The 22,709-nt window shown below is 42.1% G+C and overlaps 1 protein-coding gene across 1 annotated transcript in view; it reads right to left on the bottom strand.

Moving 5' to 3' along the window:
• Positions 1-22,450, bottom strand: part of PHF21B (PHD finger protein 21B) — a 67,150-nt gene extending 44,700 nt beyond the window's left edge. Inside the window, exon 1 of the mRNA XM_037390590.1 lies at positions 21,943-22,450. Coding sequence (XP_037246487.1) covers positions 21,943-22,077 — 135 coding nt within the window. The 5' untranslated portion in view covers positions 22,078-22,450. The remainder of the gene's footprint in view (positions 1-21,942) is intronic.
• Positions 22,451-22,709: the final 259 nt, after the last annotated feature.

The following is a 22,709-nucleotide window of genomic DNA, read 5'->3' on the forward strand; positions in this document are numbered from 1 at the left end:
AAAACATGATGAATTCCTGCAGTCTAGAGAGGAGAACTTGAGCTGCCACCTGCTGCCATCACCACTTAGACACAACGTCCTGCTTTATATTAGCATGAATTAAAATTAATTCAGATCAGTGACTTGCTTGTTAAGGTGACTACCAAAATGAACTTTCCAACCCACCCTACAGGAACTGAAAGTTTATCACAAGTATGATCCACATTTTCCCTCCATCCCAACACTGCTTGCATATAGAATGAGATTCCTTTCACAATGCAGAGAAGCCTGAGTTTTCCCTGGAAACACCAGGAGCACCGCAACTTCTCCTGGGCTGCAAATATGCCCTCTACAAGAAGTTAAAACAAGAAGTTCTTCCTTCTGGAAGGTCATGCTTAAAGTGTGGCTGCACCTCTTTTCATTTTTAGACATGCCACCTCTGACCTTGAACACACATATTCTGATATTTCTACTCCTACAGAGACATGTGGATTTTAAGGATTTTCAAACTGCCCAACAGAATACCATGTATTAAAATATGAAGCGCCGATACTGAGTGAAATTGGGAATTGACTATAAAGATAAGAATCAAATTACTCAGAAGTTAGATAAGGTACAGTTATCAACTGGTAGGATGCACAAAAACTCCACGTCTGAGCAACCAATCTTATTTCTTGTACTATTTCAAGTACAAATCACAAGGGAAAAAAAAAAACAGACCACCCCTGTCTAGAACAGGATGCCTCTGCCCTGTGAGGAAGGGGCTCATCTCAGCCTCCGAGTGCATCGTTGGGCCAAGTCTGTTCTGTGTTTCAAAACACTGAACGATTGAGAAGGAACGGGGATGAGAGAAGAAACAAGAAGCGCCGTAAAACTGCTCTGCACTGTTCTCTTAGCATCACTTGAAGGCACAGCCAGGATGTACAGTCTGTGGGTATCCGGGAAATGAACTACCATTAGTTCCGTCACCTGCATTTTCAAAAAAATTGTCAGATTTATTTTCCTGAAGTAGAAGTTCTGCAGCAATCTCGAGAGAAGAAAAACAAATGTTTTTTGGTTTTGTGCATCCTACCAATTGATATGGCTTTCTTAGGTTATGAAATTTTCAGTGACAAAGATGCAGCCTCCTGTTTACAAACAGTTTTATAGTAATGATCTGTTATTTAATATTCAAGGAAACAATCTCAGTATAAAAATCACATGGCCAAGGGAAAATTCAAAACTTTAATCTCACATTAATAATAGCACTGTAGCATGTACAGACAGACAGATATCTAAGAATCTGTTTTACTTTTCACTATTTAAATTGTTTTGTTATTGTTTCCCAGCTTGAGCAATAAATTGTTCAAGCTGTTGTATCAGCAGAATTCAATGACAGAAACCTCTGTACTTCTCCTGTAACACATTTCATCTGTTATCTCAAGGTATTTCACCTAGGTCAGTACTATTGTTTCCATTTTAGCAATGAAAAAAATTGAGATTTAGAGGTAAAATAATGTTGTCAGGGCTAGACTGTTGTGCAGGTGGAAATGCAAGCCAGACTTCTTCCTTCCAGTGTCTCATCCATGTGACTGATCTTCACCTCATCAGTTGATGTAGAGTCACATCTGGGTCACCTAATTTTTAGGTCAGAATTTAATGATCAGACCAGGATGTCTCCATGATGATGGGCAAAAGAGGTGAAGTATGGCACAGAGGGAATCGCAGTTGCGGTCTCTGCAGTGAAGGAGGTGCAGGTGCTGGAAGGGATGGTTGGGCAGTTTGACTGGGTACATTTTCCAGTGCGTTTCAGAGCACTGCTTTGTTCCAGTTTAAGTGTTAAATAAACAGGCAGATAAAACCACTTGCCTGGCAAACAAAAAAGCAAATGTCCTTATCTGATGTTCTTGGCCAGGCAACCAGAACTAGACAAACTCCCCATGGCTCAAGCGACAACAGGACGAATACTGCTCACACTCACTTTAAGACTTCAGTTCTAGCTGGGTCCACAGCTCCAGCCCATGGGATGCAAGAGGTGAGTAATCACAATACCTTCCCCCCAAAAAGGAAAATAACCTTTTTTTTTCTCCTTATAGCAGTGCCACCTATTTTCACTCACAAACTGCCCAGGCTTGCTACGTTGAGCCTGGTGGATCAAAGACCCGTCACTCAATAATTCCACGCTATCATTTTCATCCATGTGGGCCATTTTTTTTTCCTCCTTCCTTTTTTCCAATTTGTCCAAAGAGCAAGCTGGTGCACATTCTTATAAACCTTTAATTAACAAGCTGAAAAGACATTTTTCTGGCAATGCCTGACCTTTAAGCACTTTGTATGAATTTATCGATACTAGCAGAAACAATAATTTAAAAGGTTATTTTATGAGTGCTGGATAGTTTATGGCAGCACTTTTGTCAAGATAAATGAGTTTCTTATTTCTACATTTACAGCTCTAAGCATTTTAATAATAAAGGTCCATAAAAGTCAAAAGATAACTCCAAATCTCTCCCTTATCTAAGTCTACTTGGGCTTTTCTGGTGACCCCCTGAAACACCTACAACGTGGAGGGAGCACTGCAATGTGCAGTGAGGGGGGAAAGCGAAGAGCCAAGTTTCAGTTTGCCTCAGAATTGTTTTGATTTGATTGTAGGCATGTAAGCCAGTTTTACTATCTTTATGCCAAGATGTTTTTTCAAATAAAAAGAAATTAATCGGGTGTATTTCAGACTGTCTAATTCACTAAACTTCACACCTGGCAGCACTTGTTATCCTAGGCAAGCACCTGGGAGCTTGTGACCCCTTGCTAAGTCCTGCCTCCAGCCCCTGCCCCAGCCCCAGACTGGAACAGGCACCTCAGCCACTGCATCACCTGCTGCAGGAGTTAATGGCTAACGAACGCATATAGCTGCTGCCACACAAACCACTTCCAAACCCCTGTCTTCAGTGACCTACACAGAGCAGACAGGTATCTGATGTGTCAGGACACCTTTTTTGCTGGAGCGATCCATAGATGCCCTTGTTCAGGAGCTGCAGCAGGCCCACTGTGTAGGTGACCCGCAGCCTCAGTTGTTGGGTAAGTGTCACCTAGTAGCCATGCTCCAAAGGGTCACATTTTGAATTGCAAAAGCAGGTGAAAAGATGCAAATGGAATAATCTTTTTCAGTGGTCAGTTTACTCACTAAGAAAATAATAAAGATTTAAAAAAAAGAAAAAGAAAAAAAAGAAAACCAACCCCAAAGCCTCAAAACAGGACATAACTGCACTTAAAAACAAACCAAAAAAAGCAGTTCCTCCCATGTAACAAGAAGAAAACAAAAAATTTGGAAGATATTGCCAAGTGTGGTTAAAAAAGAAAACCACTTCTCGCTCTCACCCAACAGCATTGTAACTACTTGCTATATTCCCTCCTCCTAAGCTTCTCCTACGTTAAATCAACACCATCCCTAGATTAAGGCTCTCAAGGACAACTGAGGGATAGAAGTGTGGGGACAGTGGCAAGTAGAAGACACAGAACATGAAACAAAGAGTGAAATTATGGTGTGGACAGAGAATAAGAATTTAAAGGATGAAGAGTAGAGATGGTTAGAGGATAAAAGGATGCCAAGGCAGAAAAAAGGATGAGATTTACATTGTCAATGATCAGACCACGGGCCATACGTTCACTTTCCTACTATTATGTTATGACTTCTTTAGTCAATGCCTGAGTTTTTAAATCCATGACATGCACATTTGTGATTTTAGTAAACTTCTCCATTTCAGCCCTGAATGAATACACACATATCTCTATATCTCTCTACAGATATTTACCTTTACTTTATTGAAAGTTACTTACATTTTACTCAGTTTGGGTAAATATATTTCTCAGACCATTGCTATGTTTCCTTTGAGTTATAAATTCCTTTCCACCCCCATTTGGATGTATTAACAAACACTTAGGGACCTGTTCCTTCATTTCATCATCCATACAAACCCATTGCTGAGCTTGGGTACATAAGCACTTTAGGATTAGATCACAGATGCAAAGCTGTTAGGGGACATGACTCTCCTCCCGTTCCAGAATTACACCAAATTACACCAGTATGGGTAAAATCACTAAAGTCAATCACTGAAAAGAATCAGACTCAATGAGGAACAGAAGGTTAAAAAGCCACATAGTTTCAAAAGCCTTTCACTACAGCATGTTACCAAAATAAATACTTAACTCAGGAACATATGGGTTTGTTATATCTTAGCAGAACAGTTCAATTATTTCAGTTCAACTGACACTGCATTGCTGTATTATTTGCAAACTATTTTATACCGACATCAATACTGCAGCACAAATATTGTGTTCCTACAATGTATTATAGAAACACTAATCTTTTTCTTTTTAAAGTACATATGCATCTCTCTAAGATCTAGGTCTTCTTCATGTTGCAAATAAGACACCTAAGCTATTAAAAAAATGTTTTTGTCTGTTATGTGTTCAATATTGGCAACAACAGTTTTACAGAATGGATTTTTAATGTGGTAGTGACAGGGGAACAGATTGCTATGGCAACAGCAAAGATGAAAATTCTTAACCTGAATGGATCGTCACTGAAGTAATTGCAGGATTTTTTTACCCATTCTACATCCATTTTACAACTTGAATGCTGCATTCAACCTTGAGCTTGCTTTATATAAATGTCAAGCACTATATGCAACCTCCAACTTCATTTGACTTAAAACTTGCTGCACCTTACCTCAATAATCCAGGACAGTTGTTGTTCTCTAGCTAACCTAAACATATGAATGCGATTATTTTTCTGTATAGTCCACCAGTAAAAGTACTGTGTGCTTGGACATAACTTTGAGGCTCCTGCAAGACGTGTATGCATACGTATTTTTTCTTCCCTTCCAGACTTAACTTCTATAAAAAACTGTGGAAATCATTCTTCATTTCAAACTATGGTGAAATCACTGTGCATGGTATTTCTAATAATCTGGTAGAATAGAATAATGGCAGTTTCACACTCAGATTGTACCCCAAAGAGATGGCACTTCAGATACATACTTTGTGTAAACAGTAATTTAATTGGAATTTCATAGGAAACTAGAAGATTTCTCTTCCAGCTTTCAAAAGTGTCTTTTTTCCCCACTTCCTTTCTCTTTACTCAAAATTCATTAATCGTGCTCTTGTATGCACGCTTACTATTGTTATGAAGTAGACAATCAGAAGCACAACAAGTCCTGTTGTTTTTTTTAAAGTATCAGTATTTTTGAAACCATCCTTTCTTTGGGCACTAAAAAAAACACTTAAACCAACCCTCATTATAGTCAAATAACAACGACTCATACTACACCAGAAGCTTTTGCACTGCAATGGCCTACAGCTCTCATTGCCTGTTGCAAGACCCAGTACTAGGGCAGCCACAAGCAGTAGGAGGCAAAATCCCACACCTCCTTTGAAAACCACACTGCGACCAAATTCTTAATTGCTGCTGAGATATTCATACTCATCCCTTCCCACGTCACTCATCTGCAAGGAAACCCACAGGGGTATCAAAGCTCATGAGGGTATCAGAGGAGTATATGCAGAGATAAAGCAAACAATTTTCTGCTTTTACTGTGGTTCTTAGGCTTTTCAGAGCACCATCTAATTTATCTTTGTTTTTACCATGGCTCTCAGACTTTTCAGGCCACTATCTCTACGTCTTTCCACTTGCACGTTCCCATCTGGGTAAAATCACACATACAAACTCTGTTTGAATGCACTATGGGTATGTATTCTGGCAAAGGAAAAACATGATGAATTAAGCTCACGAGTTTCCCTTGTTCAGAAATCCCAGCGGTTACTTAGATAAGAGGACCGATAGCTGTGCCTAATACCTGCTCTTAAATGCAGCTTCCACCACATTATTTACAGGTTAGTATTTTTTCTAAGGCACCATTATTTTTATCAAACAAAACAGTCAGGATTTTTCCACGGTCATTAGATCACACTCTAAATTTCTGAAAAGAAAAGAAGAAGAAAGTTTGGCTATGTGAACTGCATTAGCATGCACCTACTTCTTCTGTGATTTGAAGCTTTATTCAGAGATCATATTCAATTAATTAAGTCTCCCCCTCCTGCACAAATTAGTATAGTCTCACTGAGTTGCACCACTACCACTCAGCAGCTGTGATCACACCTATAGTCTCTTGCTCAGCTGATTTATAAAAGATTTGCTGTTAAACTACTAAACTGTTCCAAGTTGCTGTTGTTTCTAATGACTAATGTCTTCAGGTTACTTATTCTCTGTTCACAGTCTGCAGAAATATTTCTGAGTAAAGGGGGAATGCATGCACAGTGTGTCACACAAAGAAGTTTCTAGTCTCTCCCTCAAGTGAGTTCAAGCATGAGTAAAAACCTTCAACAAAGCCCCAGCAGCTGCTAAAGTACTACTTGCTCTACCCCCGTTGCAGGACATCAATATTAGGGTATGGAAAGAGAAGGCAGGGGAGGAAAAATAAAGGAGGAAATGACCATCATTCCTTAGGGATATAGGAATCCTCACCGATCAGAATGGCCTACGCAGCCTATTAGCAGCTACTGAAAAATTAAGATCTTCCAAATCATTCCACCCTAGCACCCGTAGGGCTCAGAGCTGCTTTTGCAGTTCTTGCTTTGAGTTTTTATTATGCATTCTTCAGTCACTCTGAAGAACTGGAAAACATGAGGGAAGTGACAGTCTGAGGCGATCTAATTGCTCACTGCCACACAGTCTCTTTTGTCAGGGCCTGAGCTGAGCTAATGCAGCTTGCTAACCAGGATAAAGAAAGTTTTCTGCTAGTTGAACTTGCTTCAGAAAGTATCCAACAAGCAAAGAATAAAGGCAAGGGGAAAAGCAATGTTTCTTAGCTGGGGGGTGGGGACGACAACAAAAACCACACAGGCAAGGGAACAGAAAAATGGAACGATGATTCCAAACTTTTTGGAGAAAGGAAGCTATTAGATCACTTTAGCCATAATAACTGGATGTTGTTGCCAAAAGTAACTTCCTTGAGCACAGAACTCAGGGAAGGAACATGAAAACTTTGCCTGAATTCCACATTAAGTGTGTATAAACATACCGATCTTAAATTCTACTGTTAATATAACTAGTTAGAAGAAAGGAAACAATAACTTTCCCAGGAAATGTTAATTTGAATGTGCAGAACACCCCATAGCTTGCTTTATTATTTTTTAGGCAGATTACTCGGCACTATTGAGCCACTTGCCCATCAACAAAACCCAGTGGCTCAATAGTGCTTTAGTACAGCACAGCAGAATTACCATTGCTATTCAATTCTTAACTTTGGTATTCCACAGTTCTAGGACTGCAGCTGTGAAAAATCATTGCAGATATTGCTATGTGGGTGCCGCCTTCTAATTAAAAGAAAATACTGAAATACAGCAGTGCCTTATTCAGTTTTGGAGAGTGATAAAACTCTACAGTATTCACTTAAAAATGTAATTGATTCTTTAATGATCCAAATAAAAAGGTGGATCTCTTATGTTGATTTGTTCAGATAGTAACAGGATTTTGGAAATGTATACACTTGTACAAATAAATTCATAAGTATATACGTAAGATACATATATATATATACTCTATATGTATATGAATACACAAACACACACTTCAGAACACATAATAATCCATTATACGTAATATTTTTCCAGAGTTGTAAATACACCAAAGTGAGCACCAGTGTTTCCCTACAATGAGAGAACCAGGAAATTTAATAGTTAGTAAGTAGAAAACCTCTTCTTCCTGAGATGCTGCATTAATATTAGTGCTAGCAGAATGAGCCTTATAAACCCTAAAGTCAGTAGTGGTTCCTTAGTTTCTGAGTCTAGAAATTGTGTCTGTTTCCAGAGTGCAGAAATTATAAGAAGAAAACCAGAAAAAAATCAGACCACGACTCTGGTCTACTATCTAGCCCATGTGACTATTTATGGCTCCTACTTAGGATGTTTCATCCTGCCAGTTCCAGATAAACCTGGGTATTAAGGTCCTAGTAGACTGGGTTTCAGAAAAAGACCCAATGTGCCTGTGTTCAACCTAGCTCCAGCTAGAGAGTTCAAAAATCACCTTCTTGAACACCCCTGCCTTAGCTGCTGTCAAGCCTTAAAGACAGTAACAAACTCATGTACTTCAGATTTAACCATTAATATTCTCTGGACACCTGAAGGTTTCTTTCTCGGCAAGCTTGCAAACATCACCTTTGAGGTGTCAACAATTCAGTCCCTAGAGCTGAATCTACAAATGCATGAAGGTATTTGTGCTGGTTTTGGCTGGGATAGAGTTGATTTTCTTCGTAGTAGCTGGTATGGGGCTGTGCTTTGGATCGGTGCTGAAAGTAGTGCTGGTAATTCAGGGATGTTTTAGCTCCTGCTGAGCGGTGCTTGCACAGTGTCAGGGGCTTTTCTGCCTCTCACTCCACCCCACCAGCGAGCAGGATGGGGGTGCTCAAGGGGTTGGGAGGGGACACAGCCAGGACAGCTGACCCCAACTGCCCAGAGGGATATTCCATACCACATGGCATCATGCTCAGCATATAAAGCTGGGGGAAGAGGGAGAAAGGGGAGAGGGGGGAATGTTTGGAGCGATGGTGTTTTGTCTTCCCAAGTCACCATTACATGTGATGGAGCCCGGCTTTCCTGGAGATGGCTGAACACCTGCCCGCCCATGGGAAGTAGTGAATTAATTCCTTGTTTTGTTTTGCTTTACTTGTGTACGCAGCTTTTACTTTAGCTATTAAACTGTCTTTATCTCAACCCATGAATTTTGTCACTTTTACTCTTCTGATTCTCTTCCCCATCCCACCAGGGGGGAGTGAGTAAGCAGCTGGGGCTTAGTTGCCGTCTGGGGTTAAACTGCGACAGTATTGCACGATGCAATGTCCAGCTCTTAGTGCTTTACTGCAGTTCTTAATTAGGCATCCATGTTTCCCTCTGTAGGGTATCCAAAGAGTATGACCGGGCATGTTGGGAAGAAATTTGCAAACCAGCACCCTAGGGCAGAATATACATGTCTAGATAGATGTGTTCAACAGGAGCATTTTACGATGTTACTGACCCCAGGCCTTGATACAGGTCTGAAAGAGACCTGCTTCATTCCCACCGGGATTCACCTCCCTGAGCCACCTCCTGGAGACTAATCTGTGCTCAACCACTTTCACTCAATACACACTCCAAGAAAGCTGTGCTTTCCTTTCTTCCTCCTTCCTATCTTTCCCTTCAACCGGTTTCTCAGGAGTTCAACCACTTACCTCAGAGAAGGAAGATTTCAGTTCCTACACTCATACATGGCTCCGTAAGCCATTTAACTATCAGAACGTACCTGGGAGAAAGACCCCTCTTCCAAGCTTTTCTGCTAAATTAGTCAGCAAGAGAAGAAAGAATGTGGCCTCGTGCCCCAGTGGTTAGAGGATGCCTTGGGGGAAAAGACAACCGACAATTCCAGTCAGTGCTTTGGCCACCTAGTTGTTCAACCCCGTTAACATGATAGCAGTTCTTACAATACTCCAATGCAAACATTTCGGTGCATAGCAAATGTGACTAGTAGAAACAGAGGCATTTATGGATTTCACCTGGGTCCAGCCTTGATAGCTACTGAGCAGAGTTTGAGGATCTAAGTTTTGAACTCTGGACAGCTAGGTACACTGCAACACTGAAGTACTTCCAAAGATCTAGTCTAAATCTCTTCTGCTAGAAATAAAAGACATAGGGAGAAAATAAGTCCTATATTTTCAGCTTGCATACTTTGCAAATTAGACAGAACAACAATAATTTCTTCATAAAAGCAGAACAATAAACCTTTATGAGTCTTAACTTCAATGAAGGTCTGCGCATGTATCTGTACAGAGGTCATTGCAGAGATCGGGGCTTCAACCCCGTCATTCCCTGAGCTAGAAGGGGAAAAAATGTTGTTTGTTTGGGGTTTTTTTAATAGGAAAATGGCATCTTAAATCCAAAATAATCGCCAGGGAGATGCAAAGAGAACTTTACTACCTGTCATTTCTATTAATTTTTCAGACTGACTAGCTCTTACTCAGTTATTTGTATAATGCCATTGACCCAAAAAGCACAGTGTTGGTAAGGGTTGCTACTTTAGGTCTTCAGTCATCTTCTACTTGCTGACAAGAAAGTTCTGTATAGTCTACACTGTGACACTGTAAATTGAAAAATCGTAAAAATAAGGATGAACAGGTCACAAGTTATTTTTTTAAATTAAAAATTCCTTTTCAGAGAAAATGTAATAATCATTAATGGCATACTAAGTCTATTGTGTTGTTATTAGGAAAATGGTTAGACATGCTAGTGATATAGTCCTGAAGATTAACTCTGCTGGTACAAACCTAGCTTCACCATACTTGACTTCAGCGGAGATAATTCCAACTTCACACATCTGAAAATGCTCATAAAATTTGTTGAGTAATACTTTGTATCAAGAAGACTTATAAACTTGAACTTACGGAAGGACACCATGTATATCAAGCCATAAGTTGATTCTGGTTCTATGTATTAACAAGAACGAGAGTTTGAGCTCATATTACTCAAGACTTGAGAACAAAGTGTAAATACTTTGCGCCATCATAGTGGTGGTTCAAAGCCACTTACTCTGAGTTTAAAGCTCACATTAAGAACATAGATACAGAAGAAACCTGGAACTTTATATCTTCTTATACTTCCTAGGGAGGTTGGGCTTTTCTTTCCCAGCAACATTAACAAATGCAGTGTCTAATTCCCTGTATAACAAGAAACATTTCCAAGTGATAGAAGCTGACAGAATACAGATTATTGGCTTATATTTTGAAAAGACAAGTGCAGGGGAAAATGGATATAGAAATATTTCACTCTGAAGAAAACATTGTGAAATCAGCAAACAGGGTGGGAAGATTTTATTAGAGCAAATGCTACCTAATTACCTTCTACAGTCTTCTAAAATCATAGCCCATAGTATCCCTGCCAAATTTCTACAATATTCTCATTACTATTATGCTAAAATATCTGTCTTTTTAAAATTATGATTACATTAAATTAAACAAGGCTGACCTGTGTTTTTATTATACACCTGTAAGGACAGTAAACATTTAAGGTAGGACCCTTAAATCACCATTACCACTTCATCAAACTATAGGAAATACAATGTTACTTAAATCTTACCAAAGCTGTCATGCTCTTTCTGGTATTACCTACTCAATCACTGCTAGTTCAGTGATCTTGTATGTTAAAATGAATGTAACTCCAATACAGTCAGTCTCATTGCTCAATTCAGTAAGGAATGCAACAATCAAATTGTTTGTAATATCACAATCCATCACTACATGTGCAAATTTGATGACACAGTCACTTAACTGGGGTCTTAATAAAATCAAACACAAGAAACAGCCTAAACAGAGGTATATAATAAGGATCTCACGGAGAAAAAAACCCAAACAAACAAGCCAAAAACAGTTGTATCCATGAACTAAATGTCTTGTATAAAAGCAGTGGGGACATGTTCTTTTCACTGGTCAAATCTCCAAGGACAATATTTGGCCAAAGAATTAGAATCATCAAAAAGATTAAGACCCCAGCACAGAAAAGCAAGTAAATACAAACTCAGTTACAAGCACATGATTAAGCCTACTGAAGACATGTGAATTACATACATGTTAAACTTAGGGTTATGATCAAGTGAGGGATAAACTTGAACCTGTTTTCTGAAATTATTGATATTGAAGACTGATTGTAAGATCAACAAAAAGAATTTTGGTTTGTCTTACCTTGCCTGGTACCTGGCTTATTTTAAAAGTGTCTATGTTTCAGTTTTCATTACGATAAAAATCCAAGTCCAATGCAAGTCTTTCTACTCAGAGGGCAAAAACATGACTCAAGCCTACAGCACACCTTCTGCACAAGACTTATCTGCACTGAAGGAACATCAAGCCCAAGAGTGATTTAAAAGCAGTCAAAGAAGAAACAGGCTCATGATAAATAAAAGTTAGTAACTAGTCTTTTCCCACCCATGCACACATATACGAGTATCAAAAACACACGATATAGCTGTTAACAGGCATCCGCCAACACTCTGTCCTTGTCGCTGATGGAAGTTGAAATATATCTGTCTTGCCATTCAGCTATTGTCTAAATTTAGAGATGAACAAATTTGGTTAAATTTGGATCAGATCACTTTCTGACTCACATTATCCTGCAAGTTAACAATCCTTCACACGTCACACAAAAAAGGCCACAGAATGTAACACATTATTTCTTACCTTTATGAGGCACTGCACACAGTCAAAGCAAGGAATACGAAAATATATTGTCAAACAACAGGAAACCCATACAAATAATTCTGATATAAACAGCAGAGCAGTGCTTATGTATTGAAATATGCATTGAGCAAGCCAAATCTTTAACTAGTGGAAATTCACGTAATTCCATCATTTTGAGCACAAGTCCCTAGATTCCTAGGCAGTGAGTGCCTGTCCTTCCGTGTAGGAATATCTCCATAGACAGATTTTTTTTTCCTTTTCTCCCTCACATACACAAACACTTTTAATTGCTTATTGTGTAGCAATTTAACTTCAATTTTTATAAAATGGCTGTGATGTGAAGAAAAGAAAACAACAAAACCCTAACACCAACATCAATAAGTGCTAATAAATATTAATATAACATAAGTACCACTTTTATTGCAATGTGAAACCAGTTTATTATCCACAGATGAAATCAAATTGCTGCCTTTATTACTGTCAGGAATGACTTCTAAGATATTTCTATTTACTACTTGAGTATTCATCAGCACTCTGTATTTACAGCATCTAGTCTCTCTCTCTCCCTCCCTCTCCCTCCCCTCACCCCATTAATATATGAAATAATTTAAAAGCAATGTTTTCTGATACAGTTTTCCAATTAATTTAAATATAGGCACAAATGCACATTATGAGATTAGTAGCAGACCAATTGCCAAATCCTGATACAGTAAAACACCAACAGGAAATATTATCATGCATGTATTTGCAATATGAACATAGCAAGAAGATGAATACAGAGTTTGCAGTCTGGTATCAAACACTCAAATTCTTGCAAATTATTCAACTACCCCACAAACTCTGTGGATAATGAAAAAACCCCACCTTTTGACGATAAATAGAACTAAGACATTTAGCAATATTCCAAAGCCTTTCACTTCCTAAAGTGGTGCCTTTTATTGAAGTAACAGTACATGTAGAATAAGTGATGTTTTTATGCATCCTGTAATTTAGAAAACTTAAGTGATAATTTTGCCAGCCCCAAAGTTGATCATCTTTCATTATTACAAACTGCACTTCAAGTTTGAATCACACAGCCCTCAAATTTTCTGTCCAACCCCTCTTATTCTTGCTTTCCCATTTCAAACAGAACTAACTTGAAAATTCCGACATTTTCAAGAATGCTTGCCGGGTAATTTTCATGAGGCACAGACAGCCTCCAATTACAGTGAAATAGCTACAGTGTATTACCTTTTGTAGAGCATTCTTTGGTTTTCTGAAGTGAATCAAAGCTCTCCACGGGAGCTACTCTGATCAGCGTTAGAACAATAATGTGCTATAAATGCTCAGTATTAGAACAAGGAACTTTGTTTACATGGATGATATATAAGCATGTATAAAAATATCACAGAAACTTCCATAAGGGGACTGCCTATATATTCCTACATTGTAAGACTTTCCTTGTCAGGAAGTTAAAACAGCTCCCAAGAAAAGGCATGAAATCTAAGCAAATGCATTTCCCTCCCTTAACCTGGTCTCCTTTGTTTGGTTCTCTATACACAGGCCAATTAATTGCTTCTGGCTATAAGACCTAGATACACAGACAGGGTGAGATCTCCATCATTCTTCTGCACTATCAGGAAACATCAACAAAATGCAAGTAGTTTTAGTTAATCTCCTTCCACTCGCATTCCTTGGTAGAGACTCTTCCTTGACACTTGCAGGAGGAAAACCCATTCCACAAACACCGAATTAGCACATCCATACCTACACATCCCACTTCACATGAACCAGCAGAGGGGATGTTTAGTGACACAAAGGTTTCAGAGGACAGAACTATAGCAGAGTCTCGAAAATTGGAACTTGCTTTTGTTTCCCGGTTGTTTAAATTCTTGCAGCGTGGTGCTTGTTTGCCAGTCCCCACAGAAACAAATTTGGAAAGGTTGCTCCTAGATTCTTACAACAAAGCATCAGACAGTCAGTGTGAGTCCACTTTTGCTTATCCTCTCCTGCTGAATACTCCACTGCCTTCACTGGAAATTTTTGGCTATGTAAGGAGTAACGTGTTTGGCCTAATCAGGTTTTATTCAGTTCCTGTGAGTCTTTATTCAGTCTTTGATACCAGTGGGTGTCTGACCCTATTGTAGCCTAAATGAAAATGCAGATTGAGAAAAGCAGAAATCTACACACTTTAGATGTATTGACCATATATGTATGCCTGGGATATTTAAAAGGAAGCCATTTATAATCAGGAAGCATAAGTGCTTATTCTGAAACTGACATTTAAATATCCCATCAACAGCAACCAGCATTGCAAAACGGCTTAATTAACCTGAAAGGATGTAATTTTATGCTATTTAGCAAGAAATACAAATTTTAAAGTGCTTTTACGCAGTACATATCAGAGCAGTAAAGCCAAATCCTGCTCTTAACTAACCATATTTAAATACGGAGTAAATTTATGTACCTCCCTTAATAAACCTGCAACTAAGGTGGTGTAAATACAAGCAGAATCTGTCACACATACTCTATAATCCATTTCCTAAAATTACCATGCTCTTTACAACATTCTAATGGTGGAGTTAAAAGTTAGTAAAGCCCCAATGACAGAATGGATCACTGGATGGTGGTGGGACTGTGAATCCTTGGGGTTCCTCCACTCCTTGTCTTTTTATTTATTATTATTTTTAATTTAATTTGGCTGAGCCACCTCTCCTCTTCTACATTTACAAATATCTCCGGAAGATAACTTGCCTTAAAGCCATCACAGGAGACTGAATATGTGATACTGAATCCTTTGAGGTCCACAACTAAAATAATCCAATGTCTTTGTCCTACTCATACTCACAGTGTGACTGACATTCTTCTGAAAGCCTGAGAGCTGTGGTCCACTGGATGAAATGCAGGACTGTGATGGATGAATCTGGGATCTCTCCTGCTGTGTGACCCCAGAATCATAGAATGGTTTGGGTTGGAAGGGACTTTAAAGATCATCTAGTTCCAACCCCCCTGCCATGGCCAGGGACACCTTCCACTAGACCAGGTTGCTCAAAGCCCCATCCAGCCTGGCCTTCATGTCTCTGCACCCTGATGCCCCCACAAATTTTGCCTTGCCTGCTTGCATTGTATGTTCTTTAGCAAAGGCTCCCTCCAACAGGTATGCCTTCAGTGTCTGCCCTGGAGACCAAAAGGAAGGCTAATCGCATAGTTAATATGCTAATAAGACTCTGCTTCAGTTCTCTGCTCTGTAAGGGCATCTGTGTGTCCCCAGGCAAGACACTTGGGCCCAGGTACCACAAGCAGAATTTCCAATGGGATTTAGGACAGGGAATACTTCAGAGAATCTCAGTCTCTACCTCTGCCTGTTGTAATCGCTGCAAAGTTCTTGATGCAAAATTCCCTGTCTATGCCACAGTTCTTCACAGCCGCCCAAGCAGGATGCCAGACAAGGATTTTGGTCCTTAGGAGCTCTGTAGAGGTTCTTCTAACATTGTCTGGTAGGACCATACTTAAGAATTCTTCTGTCTACAATAACTCTGGTTTATGAACCCATGGGCATGATGGCATAGGCAGCACCACAACCATCTCATCCTTGGGCCTGCCTGTTCAAAAATCTTCCTGCCATAGGCTTTCTGTGCAGTTCTGTCCTGTATTGTTATTTCTAATAGACCAGTTACCACAGCAGGTTGCCCACACAAACTGACAGAAGCAGATAGCTCAGAGTAATAATTTGACCCCAGCAGGAGACCCAGCTCCTCTTTCACATTTGAGGAGATTGTAAAAAAACAGCACAATTTGGGGAAAGTTAGTAGGAACTGTCACCCACACAAAGCAGTCATTGCTCTGTTCCTCCAGAAGAGACATCCAGAAACCACCACAGTGACAGATAAAATGAAGCTCAGGTAAGCCCTCAACAAAACTCTTCAACATCTTGAAATTCATGAGGTACTGCTGATCAACCCATACCTGCAGAAAGATATAACTGGCGTGACAGTTAAGTCCAGAAGCCATGGACTCCAGAAACGCAATGGGGTTTTTTGTACATTACAGAGAGCCTGATACCCTTCTGATGCCAACAAGACTACTGGTCCTCTTATAGGTCGCCAAAATGATCACAGTAGTCATAATCCATAATGCAATGGCTTTGTTTTTCCCCTCCCCTAGACCCATGCGGAGCCTCTGGATCTTTCTTTTGTCCTTCCCTGTGCTCACTAGTTATCATTTGTGCCAGCATCTTGGCACACTGAGATCCATAGGATGCTGAAGATCAAGCTGCAGATCAAGATGTATGAGGCAGATGGGTAAAGAGTTACGGCAAGAGCTAAAAGGGGCTGTAGCATGCTCCAAGGACTTGTGGGATGGTTCTTTTCCCAAGGATGCTGTTTGCAGCATGGACATGTCTGAGGCATTCTCAAAATGACCAAAGAGGCATTCTCAAAATGACCCAAAAGGCCAGTAATGTGGCTGACAATACAGAGATCCTGCCTAAGGCAACCCTTGGGACCTTCCTGTGAAGAAGCATAAATGGATCCTTTATTTCTCCATTTTCCAACAGCAAAATGTGGAATAATACCACCTTAGTCACAATAACATAATATTGTGAGGATAAATTAACTATTGCCATGTACGCAGACATTGTGGTAACATGGATCATAGAAAAAAGCTATATATAGCCACATAACCAATACAATAAATATATCTATAAATAAAACCTCTAAGTACTACTGCAATACAAATAATAAATAAAAGCTGAAAAGACTTAGTCAGACATGCAGGTGGATTTCCAGTTACGGAGGAATCACTTTTGCAGAGAGCAGAGTGGAGCACATTAAGTGGGATGGAGAAAAGAAAGGTAATAAATTATCCTGAAAAATGGCCATCACAGGCAAAGGTATGTTCTTAAACTTCTGAAATGCAGTTTTTTTCTAGTAAATTGAATATACGGATAGCTAAGAAGTATATATGAGCATCCTCATACACATATAAAAGCTGCTTTTTCCTGAAAAAAAAAAATGGATATGCATGTAGCCTGCTCAATCTAAACACAGATACAAGTAGTTCTTTGAGTTGTGGAGTTAATGAAGCATCTGTGGAGAACGGTTTACTATCTCGCCCAGAATTTATAGCACTATAAATCCTTATACTGTATTTTACTTTGAAATAACCTCCCTGTAAAGACAAGCCCCAAGAAGGCGCAACAGCACACGTGCCTGGGAAGCTTGCCAAACTTTTCTCCAGCTGACCAGGGAATACACGTGTGGGGAGGAAAGCAGGGAGAGGAGCAGGAGGCACATTTTACACTGTTGCTTGTGGAGTCCTGACAGACAGGGAATCAGTGCCCCGCTAAGATGTTTTCTAAGGGCTGCATAGAGCAATAGGGGACAGGGCATCGCACCAGGATCACAGACAAGAGACAGCTCTTTTATTATGGCGGTATCCAAATGTTCCTGCACCTAATACCTGCTTTGCACTTTAGAACCCTCCAGGACTTACGGTAGGTGAGCAGTGCACATACAGCACACGACAGGTATATACAGAGAATGCTGTTTATGTTGACAAAGCGAGAGGCAGTTCTGGCAGCACGCTCGCTCCAGGGTCACGGCTACGTTTGAAGCCAGCAGCACCAGGCTGCACAGAGATGGCTAAGCTAGCTGCAAACAGCCTCTCTGCAACTGGAGAAGCGGAGCTGCCTGAGAGGCAAAGATTACTTTGAGCATCCAGGACACAGACTACCTCTGCAGAGCCACTCTGTGCCACGTTTCTATGGAGCAACTTTGTGTATCTGTACCGTGGTGCTTCACAGCCCAGCACAGACATGCCTTTGCAGTGCTTTTTTCTTTCTCTAGAGCTCCTAAAAAGCAGCCGAGTGGTCTGACAGCTGTATCCCCCCCTCTTCCCTTGTTCTCCCAATAGCGGGCTGATCCAACTCTCAAACGGCCAAGAGGCTTTCTGCTTTCCCCAAACTAGGTTCTGGGATGCCTGCTGGCCCTCCATTTTACTATTTAGAAGAGAATGAGGAGGTAGCAGAGGGGCATTTTCTTTACCCAGTACATTGTTCCAGCACAGCAGATGGGACTTTGTCCTTCAGCAAAGCAACCTCAGATCCTGCTTTCAGTCAGGAAATGGTGGCTTGGATAGGAAATAGCAAATATCATGTAAATACAATTACAGTAAAAATATAATTTGAGAGTTTTGCATTAAAATCTCTTTATACAAAAGAGTACTTTGTAGGTACAGGCGTGCTATAGCCTACAACCATCCAGTAGCTCTAGGGCATTCTCCATACAGAACAGCAACAGCTATTCTCTGAAGGCAAAGCACTCCTAGCACATATACAGCATATGCCAGCAAAATTCAGCTTATGCCAGCAAAATCCTGCTTTTGCCAACATAACTTGCTCCAGATCACCCAAATGAAGCTCTAAGCTTCATTTCTCTAAGCGGGAGAAAGAGCTATACTCATGACATCCCTGCATGTATGCTTTCATCAGTGTAGCTCCATCAGTCATGTACTTCATACACTGGATTGACACTGAAAGGCTGCCAAGGAACAGTGTAGACCTACCGCTAGTTTCTGGAGCTCACAACTTCCAGTGCTTATGGATTTCAATCTTTGTTAATATCGCAACATTTCCTGCTTCTTATAACACATGTGATAAATACCTAAACAGTCCTCTAGTATCTGTTATGTGTGTTAGTTATTTAGACACTTTTTTCAATGCAGATATGGCTTCCATTACAGTCAACAACGTTGCAGAATCACTTTAAAAATCTGCTGGGTAAACAACAGTCTAAAACCAAAGTGCTGACACGCAGTGCCCAAATGAAAACTCTGTAACAAACTTACATTTAATCCTATCTCTATTTGAAAGTTCTGTATTTAGATTATAGTGTTTGATGCCCTATTTTTTCTGCTGAGTTTCATTTAGCATTTCATTCTTCCTGCTAGATACCACTTGAGATGACCGTATACACATCCTGATCCCCTTAAATGCTTTCAAGCAGAAACCACTGTTCAGAAACTCATAACATTACATTTCATGCTCTTGCCCTTTCCCTCACTTTGCAGATGCAGAGGAATAGGCTGTAATCTCATTTACTACTATCAGCTTGTCACTTTAACCCAGTTTGCAGAAAGCTGTCATTATCCTCCATCTCACAAACTTCATACATTTCAGCAGAAAAAAAAATACTTTTCTGAGCCATAACACTGCCACAAAAAAAGAAGAGAAAGTAAATGCTTATTAATAAATGTCAACAATGGAATTTCCCTCTGACACCACAGTGCTAGTAGCTAAGGTGTTACTGCTGTTGATTTGTAATCACCACTCCGGGAACAATCAAGAACACTGAGCATGAAGCAAGAATACTTTGGGGTTTTTTCATTGGAGCAGAAAAAGAAACTTTGCAAAACAATTTTAATTTGGGTAGAGGAGTGATAATTAACATACAATCCAGGACTAAGCTTCCCAAAAGCTTAGGACCGAAGGTCAGCTTGCGGCTTTTTACATTTATAATTCAATATTCCTAATTTGTTTTATCCATAACTTCTGACTATTCTCAAAAGATGAAACCACTACAATCCTCTGCTTCAGAAGCTTGCCATTGCTTGGCTTCCTCTTCCATACCTTGCTAACATAACGAGAGATATAAAATCATAAAACTACAGTTTTTGTTGAAAACTTGCAATGAAGACATTTCGAAAGAAAAACAATGGATGTATTCCTCTAGCAAAACCAAGGCAAACCCCAAATGCTGGACAACATTTCCATGCTACTCCAATAACAGCAAGCTTCTGCTTGTAACACCAGGACAAATACTGTTTGAGGGAACATAGAACAGAAACATGTGCACGAGTGTCACTGCTTTGCTCCAGCAGGTTGCAATACACCGCTGACTGCAGCACGTCTGGGGACATGGAAGGTGGAAGTGGGGCCCGTTTGTTCTTCTCAAAAGATAAATGGGAAGCACCACAGATATTTCACCGGCAAACCAGCTTACTTGGTTAGAAAGTCTTTTTCCTTTAACAACATTTGCAAAAGTTAGGAGTTTGCAGTGAATCGTTCTAACCGGCACTGCCCTCCAGCACCTTGGGACTGTTATTTCACTATTCAGGCTAAATAAAACAAATGCTATTTCAAGCTTCTTCCTTCACTGTTTTGATTCTTTTCTTCCTATGGCTCCTGACAATGACAGTAAAAGATAGTCCTTCACAAAATGATAGACCATTGAAATATTGAAACTTTAATCTTTCATATTAGTACCATTTATATAGTTATTGTCCATGATTCTAAGAAATACCTACTGAGATAGCGTCAAGTATCTTTTTGAGAAAGCATAAACACCACCTTCAATAAAGGAAATTACCCAGCACAAATACAGAATAGTGATTCGAAACTGAATCCCCACACAGCTACTGTAGTGTAACAGCTAAAGACAATGCCACGTCTCCAGAAAAAGTGACAGGACTATGCGGCTCCCGCAGTGATTGGATGTGGTTTCCGTTTGCTCACGGATGTGATGGTCACTCCCTGGCCGTTTTTTAGGAAGGGGCTTCCCGGGTACGGCAAAGCCTCATGCATTCCAACATAACCTTGATTTACAAACATCTTCAGGTGCAGTTTGCCTGTTGCCCTTATCCATACTGTGTTGCTCTTTCCCGATTGTTAGAGATTCGTATCCTGAGCTTGTGAAGGGCTACTTTTGTGAAGTACAAAAAATTCCAGACTACTACAGCCTCTATGTGCAGAAAGTAGAAAAGAAATCCACATGTCCAACGTTAGCAGTAATAGCTTATACCCTCTTCTCCAGAGTTTTAGGAAGGCTTTGTCACTTTCTTCACACTTTTACCTTCATTAGCACCATTTCCCTCCCTTGACAGACACCATGACCGGAGTAAGAACTTCTCTGTTGTGGCTGTTAAGGGGCTGTACAAAACGGTGTGTCCTGCAGACAGCCCCCCCTCCTCTTTTGCCCTCCTTTCACCGATTCAACCCATTTATTTCACGTTTAGATCACTGTGGACATAAGCGTTAAATGTGTACATATATATAGGGGGGGGGTGGTGGTGGTGTGGGGGTGTGTGTGCGCGTGCGTGTGTGTGTGCCTGTGTGTGTGTGTGTGCGTGTGTGTGTACCCCCCGCCCCGGAGGCAGCAGCCTGCCAGCTCCCACACAGTTCGTGCCTTTGCCCCCTCTGCCTCGCTGCGGGACGGGAGCGCAGGACCACGGCACGGACCTCGCCCCGCACAGCCGAGCTCGCAGCCGGGCCGCCCGCGCCCCTCTGCGTCCCCCTCGCTGGTTTAAAGAACCGGGCAGCCGGGGGCATGCGGGGGCAGCCGAGCCTCCCCGGCTGGGCGCAGCTCCCCCCCCCCCCGCTGCCAGAGGCGAGGGACCCGCCCGCCCCCCGACCCCTGCGGACACCCGCGGCCCCGTGCCTCAGCCCCGCGCCCCGCTCCCTGCCGGCACGGCGCGGACAGGGCCCGGCAGCCCCGCACCCCCGGGGCGGCACCGCTCGCACTCGCTGCGGGGCGGGGGGTCCCCACGGCGCCAGGGGGAGAAGCCCGCCCCCCGGCAGGGCAGCGCGGCCAGCCCCGCACCCCGCGGGCGCTCGGGGGGACCGGCACCCCCGTGGCGCTCGCACCGGCCGGCACCCCCTCGCCCCTCCCCGCCCCGCCGGGGCGCCGGCCCCGCCCCCGCCCGCCCCCCGCGGCGGCGGAGCCCGCAGCGCGCCGCCCCTCGCCCGCGCGGCCGCCGGTACCTGGGCGTTGGAGCCGAGCTCGGGCGGGCGGCGGGCGCCCGGCGCCTTGGTCTGCAGGTTGATGGGGGCGCTCTGGGGGGGCTCCACGCCCGCCGCGCTGCAGCCCAGCCCGCCGTTGAGGTGCGCCGTCACCATCGCGATGGGAGCCTTGGCCGGCAGGACGGAGATGGCCAGGCTCTGCCCGGGGCTGCCGCTGGGGCTCCCGCCGCCGCCGCCGCCGCCGGGTGCCTTCAGGAGCGCCGGGACGCCGCCGGGCTTGGCGCTGCCGCTGGCGCCGCCGCCCACCAGCACCGCGGGGCAGCTCCGCACCGCCAGCTTCTGCCGGGGAGAGAAGGGGAGAGAAGCGGCACCGTCACCCGCCGGGCTGCAGCCGGACCCCCGACCCCGCGCGGCCCCCGGCCGAGCTCCGGCGCTGCAGCTCCTGCCGGGCTCGGCCCTTGACAACACGGATCTGGGCTTGTTGCCTGTATTTTGTTATGTTTTCTTTTTACGGGTTTGTTCTTGGAAGGGCAGGCGGGCGGGCAGGGGGAGGGCTGGGCTTCCCCTTCTCGCCCGGGAACTCGAGGTTTGACTCGGGGTTTTCCAAGAATTTTTTTTTTATTATTATTATTTTTTTCTTACCCCTTTGGTATCTATCTGTTCATGCCCGGAACTAATGCTCCTGATATAGGTCTAGGTAACGCTGCGGCTGTAATTAATAATAAAAGGCTTCAAGAATGTTACTTTCAGCTTCCTCTTTGAAAACCCATTACACGTGCTCGCCTCAC

The sequence above is a fragment of the Falco rusticolus genome, chromosome 5 (assembly GCF_015220075.1).
Source record: "Falco rusticolus isolate bFalRus1 chromosome 5, bFalRus1.pri, whole genome shotgun sequence".
Classification (NCBI taxonomy): domain Eukaryota; kingdom Metazoa; phylum Chordata; class Aves; order Falconiformes; family Falconidae; genus Falco; species Falco rusticolus.